This window comes from Mesoplodon mirus (assembly GCF_964341445.2).
Source record: "Mesoplodon mirus genome assembly, chromosome: 6".
Classification (NCBI taxonomy): domain Eukaryota; kingdom Metazoa; phylum Chordata; class Mammalia; order Artiodactyla; family Ziphiidae; genus Mesoplodon; species Mesoplodon mirus.
The window spans coordinates 101,593,414-101,604,836 of NC_138982.1; the positions used below are offsets into that span (position 1 = coordinate 101,593,414).

General features: G+C 42.2%; 1 protein-coding gene across 2 annotated transcripts in view; it reads right to left on the reverse strand.

Moving 5' to 3' along the window:
* Positions 1-11,080, reverse strand: part of CRYBG3 (crystallin beta-gamma domain containing 3) — a 120,921-nt gene extending 109,841 nt beyond the window's left edge. Inside the window, exon 1 of one of the 2 annotated variants that reach the window (XM_082625910.1) lies at positions 10,828-11,078. In XM_082625910.1, coding sequence (XP_082482036.1) covers positions 10,828-10,976 — 149 coding nt within the window. In that variant the 5' untranslated portion in view covers positions 10,977-11,078. Of the gene's footprint in view, positions 1-10,827 lie in introns of both variants that reach the window. The other variant, XM_082625911.1, reaches the window with a different exon arrangement.
* Positions 11,081-11,423: the final 343 nt, after the last annotated feature.

Sequence of the window (11,423 nt, forward strand, 5' to 3'; positions counted from 1 at the left end):
TCTCTTTGTTCGCTGCTCTACTGCAGGTACATTATGGATTAGACTGACTTTTGTGCACTGGCCTGGAATCCCACCCAGCAGCTCCAACCCTGCTTCTATGGGAATAAAGACAGTTCCACACTGCCAATTTCCAAACAACCATCTAGAACACTGTCCATTCATAAACAGTGACTGCCAGCAGTAGAGTAGTACTTGTAATTTTTTTTTAATGACTATTAACAGAATATAAAACAGGTGGTTATGGCTATTTCTGGGTTTCAAATTAAAAGGTAACAAAATGCTGCACTTTTAAGACAAACAGCATGTATTTTAGCCCAAACATCTGGTGTCTACATTTCAGAACTCTTTGGAGAGAAACTGGGAGCAAGAAGGAGAGGTAACAGACATGATTATGAAGCTTCACGGCTTTGCAGTCTTAGAGCTTCTGACAGTCCTTTCCCCATAATGTCAACCCTCTCCTGTAATTTATGTATCCACCTTGGAGCTTATTTACTTCCTGTTCCCATCACATGCTCCCAAAACAAGACCCATAATTACAGTTTAATCACAGGCTATAGAGAAGCTCAGTCTGTTAGATGTGACCTGAGCTGTCCATCTACACATGACATCAGCCACTGCTCTATTTTCCCAAAGTCTTCTTCCTCATACCCTTCAGATTCTGAACATTTGTGACCCACCTCACAGGAATCAATACCCCTCCGCAACTAAGACCGGGTGCAACCAAATAAATAAATAATTAAAAAGAAAAGAATCAATACCCTGAACTTTTGCTGTGACATGAACTCAAAGCAGTATTCTAGCTGCTGTCTAAAATGGGACACCCATTCGTGTACCATTCAACAAACTGGCCTGAGGCAGGAGCACTGGAGATCCAAGGACAGGTGAGACTGGGCCTTCCCAGAGCCAACCAAGGCTGACCTCACCTCCAACTCAAATTCTTCCTCCTCTGTCAATTCTTCTGGATACCAATAAGCTGATAAACTGTGTGAGAATATACAGACATACAAATACATATAAACCCATGCCTCAGTGATTACTTTTTTTTAAAAAAAGTAATCTCATCATCTCAACTCCTTATCAAGACCTACCTCATCTGGCCCCTGGCTCCCTTCCATTCTGTGGTCTCTGCCTATTCTGGCATCTGTGCCAACATGGTCCTGCCCCACAACCTTGAAACTGGCTCTTCGCTCTTCCTGGAAAGACCTTTCCTCTGATTTGCTCAGGTCCTTACTTCCAAATATCATGCCGGTCTTGGGTCAAATGGTACCCAATAGAGAGGCCTTCCATGACCATCCTCTCTGTACCTTATTACAGACTCACTACTTCCATCACGTCCTCTTCCCTCACCCGGCTTTATTTTACTTCAAAGCACATTATATATAAATCTATATAACTTTCCCATCGGAATACAAACCCTCTGTAAGCAGAGACACATTTAGATACTCAAACTAGATTCTGAAAAGTAATGACCCATCTAAGATTTTTTAAAGGGTTAAAATTATCTTTATAATTTGTAAAAGTATATGAACTATTGTAGAAAATGACAAAGCACCATTGTTAAGTGAAAAAAAAATTCAGGTTTCAAAATCCTGAAGAGAACTTTTACTTTTTCTAAAAATATGTATACATGTAGATATGCACATAGGAAATGATCTAGAAGAACAGTACTCGTCTCTGGGTGGAGAGGGTTATGTATGAGCTGTGCTTTTTTTCTTTTTGATTTTCTTATAATTTCATAGCTGTTTTAGAAAAGCATATATGACTATCAAAAGGAAGAAAAAACAAGTATTGTAGTTGATTTTAAAACACAAAAACAAGTTAGTGAAAAATGCTAGCAAATTTAAAGTAGACAAATAACTAAATACTAACAGTACAAATATTTCATAATGGCAATTTCTCTGTATCATAATAAATACAACATTGCCAAATAATATCCCTATCTGCCTACCTAGAACAATGGAGCAATCAAAATTATTACCATACATATTTTCAGCTTTGACTAATACAGCACAATGCCACCCCTCCAGCCAGGGTATGATCCTTTGTGCTTTGACAACAAAGACAATAAAAGTCTGAGAGTTTACATCTCACCCAACCTGTTCCCAGTTATCAAAGTTTAAAATTCAAAGTATTTCATTCCTTGTCATAAGAAGCATGGCAGTTATAAAAAATTATGACCTGCCACTAAGGTAGCATCCATGTTTTGCATAAATTTTAGTACAAAAGAGTAAAGGAGAAATTTCTAACATATCATGTAGAAATCACACAAAATTACTATTTGTGAGAGCATTCAAATACCATTTTCATGTCATTTCTGGCACTACCATTTGAGCTACTTGTCATAAGGAACATATAAAAGACGTGCTCCTTCAAAAGCATGTTGTACTATTCTAAACAAAACTGTATTTTATATACATGGAAAGGTTGACTTTTGATTCAGTCCCAAAATTATAACACTTATTTTGGCTGAATGAATAAAGGGAAGTGGGAAGAGGTGTAAAATAGCTAAGTCCTCATCTACCATCACCAGAAATCAATATAAACTGTCTAAAGTTTACAAATCAAGAAAGAATAGTAAATAGACACATGTACAGAAAGGCCAGAAGAAACAGCTTAAATGAGACTAAAACCATTTTCTCTAAGAAGAGAGTCTCAAGAATGGGCCTACACCTGTTAAATGCTCCACAGCCCCGTGAGACACCTTGGTACTTATTTTAAGAGGGAAAGAAAGATTTGTGCTATGTCTGCCTTCCTCACAAAACTGCAGGAGCATTTTGAACCAAAGACCATGTTGCACTGGATTCCCAGAGGCTAGTACAGGGCCTGGCACAAGTGGTACCAAATGAATTGTTGTTAAAACATTGGTGAGGTTTTCAAATCAACTGATGAAAGTGTTAGGACCACAGAGAGGAAATACCCAATGCATATTCATATGTAGCCTTTCCAGTAAAACAAAAGTCTTCCTAATCTATAAGGCATACTTCTTTATTTTGTACACACCTATTACCCTATGGAGTTTTGGCTGGCATGATAAAGCTGGAAGAGACCTTAGCAATGAGGGCTACCTCCCTCGCTTTATAATCAAAGACAGAGCTAATGAACTGCCCAGAGTCACACTGCTACTTAAAGCAGATGATTTAGGTGATCTCACAAAAATGAGTTGATATTTTTGATGCTCTGTTAACTCCACCCAGTTTCACATTGCAGATTAATAATATATAAGCCTTCCTCATACCTGTAGAAAGTATCAAAATATCTAATTATTCTGCATTATAAATATTCCATTTACTTATAGCCTTAATCATAACTTTTCTCACTTGAAAAAGTTAATGGAGTTCATTCTTTCTTTGGAGAACTTTTGCCAACTCAGGATTATAAATTCTCTTTTTTCCTCTTTTATACAGAGATATTCACTAGGTCATAACCAGTCCTTTTTTTTTTCTGAAATAGATAATTCACATAATTTTTTTAAGTATAAGAAGGTCTAAAATGAAAAGTCTCCCTCCTGTTCCTCACTAATTCACCCAGTCCCTCACCTTCCCTAAGTAGTTAGCACAACACTAGTAACAGACTTTTCTCATACTCCCCCATTTTCATATGCAAACAGGAGCATACTATACACAGTGGTTTGTATCTTGCTTTTTAAAATTTTTTTACTTAATGTATCTAAGAGACATTTTCTTATCAGTACATAAAAAGCTTTATCATTCTTTTTGACAGCTGTGTAATATTCCACTACATGGATATACCATGATTTACCAATTAGTCCACTACTGATGGGATTACACTTTATTTTTCACCTCTTGCTAATTGAAACAACACTGCAATGACTAAACTTGTAGAGGCAACTTTTGGCCTGTTTGCAAACTGTATACAGCCAATGGAATTCCTAGAAGGGAACTGCTAAATCAGAGTATGTGAATGTATAATACTGACAGAACTTGTCAAAGTGCCCTCCAAAGTGGTGTATCAATTTACACTCCCACTGGTAGTATATGAGAGTTCCTCCCAACAAACTCAAGTTTTGATTATCAAACAGGTGTTGTATGGTATCTTGCTAGTCTTAATCTGTATCTTTTCCGAAGGAGACTGACTCTTTTTATGTATTCAAGTATAAATTTATAAGTTGTATAAGTGTATATATTTTCCTCTCTCAACTGCCAGGACCATAAATTCTTTATTGTACCGAGCACTGACCCAGGCCATCTGGGCAGACATCCAGCTGCATGCCATTGTCTTTTATTTCCATTCAATACCATTTTCTAAGGTCTGCCTTCTGTTTGGGTCTTCCCAAGTTAAGCAGGGAATGTAGTCACATAATGCTGTAGGCTTTGAATTCAGGAAGGAGAATTCGACTCCTTACTCTACCACAAGATGTTGATACTTTTGATTAGTTATTGGACCTCTCCAAGCCTTAAATTATGTTATCTGTAAAATGGAGTAAAGCTTCCTCTCTCATAAGGTTGCTTTGAGGATTAAGTGAATGTATATGTTTAAAGCCCCAAGCATAGGGTTTGGATCTTATTAGGGCCTCAATTAAGGGTGGTTTATTTAGGTTTTTGGTTTTTTTGAATTTTATTTTATTTATTTTTTATACAGCGGGTTATTAGTTATCTACTTCATACATATTAGTGTATATATGTTTCAATCCCAATCTCCTGGTTAAGGGTGGTTTAGTTTTGTCATCATTAATCTGTCAGGCAAAAAGAAACACTTGACTAAGCAAACAGTTGTTGCACTGCTTTGGGATATTTCCAATTACATCCCCCAGGGGTTAAACACTGAGAGGTAATCCTGCTGGAGTTGTACCAGTACTTGGCCTTCACGACTGACAAATAAACAGTAAGATTAGTTATTTCTGGTCACAAAACTTCAACTTATTTCTCTATCAACACCAAGCCATTTTGTGTAAGGATTTCCGCTTACTTGGAATGCTGACTTTTGAAAGGATGCGCTTTTCTGCCTCCATCTAAGACTTGCTGAGTCAAGGAGGAGCAGGCGGGACTGAGGGAAAGCACTTCCATCCCTGCTGGTATAGTTACTGCCACATCTCCCCACGAGTCTGTCTTGGCCAAGGCTGCTCATCAAACCATGCTCAGGGAGAAGTTCAGAGCAGCGAGAGGACACTTTGTATGAGAAAGTCTTCATACAATGTTTGACCCTCATGATACAGTACATGAGTTCTGAACCACATGTCACACGCACCAAATACGTGTTTGGCACATAATGAGCTCATCTGGAAAATAGAGACATACATGTTTATCTCCTCCATTAATTTAGGAACCCTCTGAGGGCAGTTTTGGTCTTTCATTCATCTTTGTATCCCACTCCTTAGCAACATACTCAACAAGTAGCAGTCACTCAAATTTATGGAATGAACAGACTAAAAAAATAGGACTAACTTTTACTTCATGCTGATACTCTCTTTTCAGTAGAGAACCTGGATTACTTTCCCGAGTTTCAATTTATGTCAACCTATGTTTTCTTGCTACCACAGTTGTACTGGCATTTCTGGTCTATCTGCACATCAATGTATTTCATCAAAACTCTGGTTAGGAAATAAAATATTTTATTGAGGAAGTATTATTTTCCTCTTACTTTACAGAATGTGCTAGTATCCTTTTTACGTATTTTCCACTGAGATAAAAAAAAACCCAAAAATGTTTGTTTAATCAGAACTTTCAAAGTTAGAAGTGCTGATTAAATTTACTGTGGGCCAATTTGAGGTACACTTGCAACTCGAACCCATTTAGAGTGTACAATTGAGTTAGCTTTCAAGGAATTTCCTCAGCAAGAAACAGAATCCCCAAGGTAGACATCTGGCAGACACCCTGTTAAGCCCAAAAGTCAGAAATCTCACTTGAAAAAAAGTATGGCTACAACACCATAAAACAGTCTATATTTCTACTCCACTGCCAAAGGTAGGTTCTGTGCTTTCCATTAACCTGGAAGCTCAAGATTCTCACAAAATACACAGGGTCGAGGACTTCTGGAATTTTCCAGTCATCTTTTTTTTTTTTTTTGCGGTACACAGGCCTCTCACTGTTGTGGCCTCTCCCGCTGCGGAGCACAGGCTCTGGACGCGCAGGCTCACGGGCCCAGCCACTCCGCGGCATGTGGGATCTTCCCGGACCGGGGCACGAACCCATGTCCCCTGCATCAGCAGGCGGACTCTCAACCACTGCGCCACCAGGGAAGCCCCCAGTCATCTTTATTGCTGCAGGCATGAACTACAGATGTGGTCCTTCAACACCACATAGGTATCTCTTATTCCACTAAACTAGTTATCTATTATTCTCTATAGTGCTTTCAAATCAATGAAAATGCAATCATTATAAAAATTTGGAGAACAAAGCTCCTTTTCCTTACAAAACTGATGCTGTGGTCAACATTTAACTTGAAGGCCAACAGTTCTCGTGCTGGTATCAGGGGCATTATTGACATTTTTTATGAGACTATCTCCTGCACTACGTCCCATTAGCATCCTGGTTCTACCCATTTATCAATCACACTCAGCCATGGTGAAAAGCAAATATTCTCTGAACTTCAAATCAATAGCCAAACACTGTCTAGAGAGCTTTATGGTACCCCCATGTTTCAAAATGCCCATTTTAAGGGTAGGAGTGTACTAACCCTCGCTTAAAGCCAGTAGTAAGTGCTTTAATGCTCCATCAACAGAGATTCACTCCCTCACCTGAGCTAGGTAAAGGGGACACCAAGATGAGACACAGCCCTACCTTGGGTCTAGTGATCCTGTCTTACCTTCTATCAATAGCACTATACTGGGACGCTCAAAGGAACAGCCAAAAAGAGTACATGTGAAATGGGCCACAGCATTACCCATTCTGGAATAAAGGAAGGAAAGGTCCAACTGACTTACATATTCAGATGTATTCTGAAGGAGCATAGTTCAGCAGGGTGGCAGGCAGGATGGTGTGGAAAAAGAATCAGAGCTTCTGAGTCAGAGAGGCCCAATTTCAAATCTCACCCCTGAAACTTACTCCTGTCATGATTTGGAGTAAATCGTTCTCAGCTGGGAGTCCTATCTCTCTCCCTGCCACCCACCTGGGTGGAGGTGTTTTGAGTTCTCCCAATGACTGGAGGATGCAACTGGCAATTGGTGGATGGGGCTACAGATGCCAACTGTGCTGCAAAGGACAGGAGAGCCCAGTTCAACAAAGAATTGTTCCACTCAAGATGCCAACAGTGTCCACGGCTACCTTCCAGGCTGAGGGTGACGTTTAAATGAGACAATGCAAGTAAAAGTACCCATCCCAGGAGGAAGTGCACAGTGGGCCCTTGAATAAATGCTGTTCTCGCCTTACTATCCCCCTCCCGAGTTTACGAACATTGTACGGAGCTCATTTGAAACACGTCCATCATGTGTGATATAGCAAAGAAACAAAACTGAGCAATCATCTTCTCAAAGTGGGGAAAATTAGAAGGCAGGTATCCTCCAAATTTCAGTTTGGCAGTTTCTGTTTAAAAGACCTTCACAAAAATTCTCTAAGCTTTAAATTGAGAGCCAAACACTCTTTAAGGCCCAGCGCTAATCTAGCTTTCTTAACGCCTCTCTCACTCTGCCCCACTAATGTATACAGCCCCCAAGAGATCATAACCTCTGAAGGCCTTCGCTCAGCCTAGAAGACCCACTCCCTATTTCTCTCTTTGTGGCTAAATTCTCTACCTGTGGAAAACACCAGTGCCTTGAAGGCCCAGGTAAAACCACCTCCACCATGAAGCCCTCCCCGCTCTCCCCTATCACTTCTAATGAGTCCATTCATTGCATGCTCATAAACTGGGCTAAACATTATAGCAGTGAATTGAATTCAGTTGCAGTTTTCATCTCTACAAAACCTAAAACAAATTAATATAAACACTTCCTGGATCTGGTCAACCACCCAAGACATAAGTACTGAAATGTAATTCCATTGCCAACACCTGAATTCCCATATACAACAGTGTTGATGCAAACAGGCCTTCTTTAACTGCTGAAGGTTAATGAGAACAGCAGCGAACATAATATATAAATGATGTGTTCACAGCAAATGATGCCCAAATAACAGCACACCATAAAAGCAAAAGTTTTCCTATGGTTCAAATAGGGAAATATTGGACCACCTGAATCATGGCATGGTACACAGTGCTACAGTCCTAGCAACCCCCCCAAAACTTGTGTTTGTCCCAGTTGGTACCATATGCATTTTGTGAGTAGCCAAAAAACAGCTGTTAGGATGATGCTGTAAATTTTACTTTTACTGGTCTTGTGGTTACGTCTGTGTTTAATTTTTAATTCTGTTCTTAAGAAATTGTTAAGGAATTCTGTTCTTAAGGAATTTATGTCCCATTTGTGTTTGTACACACACAAGTTACATCACAAAATTCACGTAAGCCAACACTGGAAGTGCAGAAACAGAGACTATACAACCCAAGTTTGAGAGAATGCATTTTGTTTTGAGTACATGGAAAAGTCAGAATGCAGAGATTAATCCTTAATGTATGTTAAGGGGGCTCAGAGTTGCAGGCACTGCATAGGACTTAATACTTGTTCATTAACTGAAAAGTAGCTGTGTGACTTTGGGGAAGTTTCTTTAACTGTTTCTTATAGTAAAATGAAAATACTGATCGTACAGGTCTGTCCAACCTCAAAGCATAATATTATTAAAAGTACTCTGTCAATTGTAATGGGCCAGACACACCATAGATGGTAGGATGACTGTTTTCAAGTGGTCTTCTTCCCTTCTCCCAGTTCCTTGAGAGAAAGGACCTTTTTCTCAGTCATCTTTACATCCCTACCACACCAAGCCCCTCGTGTCTGAACGGACTCCCCTGCATCTAAAATCACCAGTACAAAAGGTCAACTAGGCTCCCACTAAAACCAAAAGCTTTTACTGCCTCTAAAATAAACAGCCAAAACCCCCTTCATTTTGAAATAAGATCACAGTGACAAATCGCAATTCTGTTTCCAATCTTGTTAACACCAGGGTGTTGTGTTACTAGGACATTGTTTCCATTCGTTTCATTAAACTTTCAATAAAGGCTTTGTGTCTGTTTATATCCTTGAAAAGAGAGATTTAAACTCATTTAAAAGGTAAAACACCCACACAAAGGATTATCTGCTATCCCCTTAACATCTGGCAAGTTCTAAAAATGATAAGGACACAATTAGTGTCCATATAAGCACAATTAAATTTCTCACTGTCAAAAAGCCACAGTGTGCGCCTCTCTGGAGATGAGAATGGAAGAGTGGTAAGAAGACAAGAGACAAGTTGCTGTAGTGGTTAGCTCCAGAGAGAAAAGAGATTTGAGAAGTGCCTAAAAAGCCAAAATAGGGCAGGGCAGCAGGCAGGGTTTCAGGTCAATTCTGATATAAACCTGAAATTGGCCTGCCTATTCCCTGCTAACACTGACACAAGTTTCCAACTTTTGCTGAGTCTACTTGGGATTTCTTTTAAACACTGCCTCCATATTATCCAAGACCGTTACTGCTGTTACAGTGATGGCAGGCACCACAGGCTGTCTGCCCACACCAGCATTCAGACATTCTGCTTGAGCCCTGTCAGACTTCAAAACTATTTTTAACTACTGTTTAACTCTGAATTTAAAATTTTCTCTTAACAGGGCAATAATAGCTAAAGCTTCCCAGGAGAAGTTTTCCAAATATTATAGGAGCTTTCTTGGAAAGACGTGGCATTTTATTAACAGATGGTCAAAATGGAAATGTTTCACAAATAGGGAAACCGAGGAACACATAAACGACTAGAATCAAATCACAAGACCTGAATGAATATTGATGGAATCAGCTCAGTCACAGTTACAGTTCTGTTTCCTATCCATTTTTCTTTGAAGCCCTCCACGAAGCCCTTAACATCTGAAGTAAACACAACTTTCTGGAGAGCGTCCTTCCAATCACATGAGTGATCTTCTAGTGCAATTTGGGGGAAGACGGAGCCGTAAGCCTCTCTTGCCATCAAAAGTTTAAAACAGCGAGTTGTATATCACTTAACCCCTCTTCCTCCCTCGGGACTCAGATGAAAGGACTCAGGAATAGGTAGTTTTATTAGACATGAATTTTTTTTTAAATTTCGATTTTACAGCAGCAGGTGGAGAAGGAAAAAAGACTGCAGAGAAGGGGCAAGTTTTCATTACTGAAACCAAGACAGCTCGAGTCCTGGTTTCTGGAATCTGTCTGGGAACTTGAGGCAGATGCTTCCGAAGAGACATGGGAAAGAAGAGTGGCATCATCTAAATGTCAGGCAATGGTAAATAAGCCTAGCGAGGGTTTTATATTTTGATGGAGTCTTGGGAACTCAGCATCACCATTCTTTTTTTTTTTTTTTAAATCATTTTGAGAAACCACGAATAAAATGGCAAAATCCCAGCCAAGGGGGTGGCGCTCCAAAGCGTTACCTTTCCCACAGAAGTGGTTTTCGGATCGCGCCCTCTTTGCCCTGGCGGATGGCTCGGCTCACAACTGTTTCCCATTACTGTAGGCAGGACGCCGGGGGACTCGCTTTTGCCGCAGAACTTGGAGAGCAGACGCGACTGTGGGACGGGAACCGAATCACATCCGGGGAGGGGAGGTGGGGAGGCAGAGCGCCCCGCGGGCTGGCGCGGCCTCGGGTCACGAACTTCACCCGGATTTAACAAACCAAGCGATGCGGCACGAGAACTGGGCGAGAAGGACGAAACTTGAGCAATGGAGGAAGAACAGAAAGTGGCGAGCGCAGCCTGGCCGAGAGCGGCTGGCTGCGGGCACCGGGGCCAGGAGCCCCCCGTCCCGCGAGTCGGCGCAGGGCCCCCCGACGTCCCCCCCGCGGCTCCCACCTGGCTGCGCCCCGGACCGGCGCGGGCGGCTGGCTTGTCCCCGGCCTTTCCTCCTCTTCCTCTTCCTTGTCCCGGGAAGGGTTTCGGGGAGCGAAGAACCGGGAGAAGCTGTGCCAGGGGGCGCCGCCCCTCCTCCGGCCGCCGGACATCTCCCCGGCGCGACAGCCGGTCCGCGGCCGTCTCCGGGGAACGCGCGAGACGGTGTCCTGCGCCCTGAGAACGCCGCCGCGGGACCCGGCGAGGGTAGGACTGACTCGGCGCAGGCGGGCGGCGCGGCTCAATCCATCTCCGGCAGGAGAAGCGCGGGCGCGATGCGCTCCCAGCGGGGCTACTTCTTGCGCTGTGCGGCGGCTCCTCCTCCTGCCCCCAGCCCGCCCGCCCCCGGGAGGAGCCAGAGGCCTCGGCACCGCCCCGAGCCCGGGCCCCGCGGCCGTCCGCCACGCCGGTTGGGTCCTCGCTGCCGGCGCTGGCCTGAGACCCGGCGGGACGCGGAACCCCGCTACGCCGGGCTCCGGGCTTCCCGCCCAAACGAGCTCCAGCCCGTTTGTCTTTTCGCTCAAATTTTCCTTCCTATTACTGATTTGTTTTTCTATCCT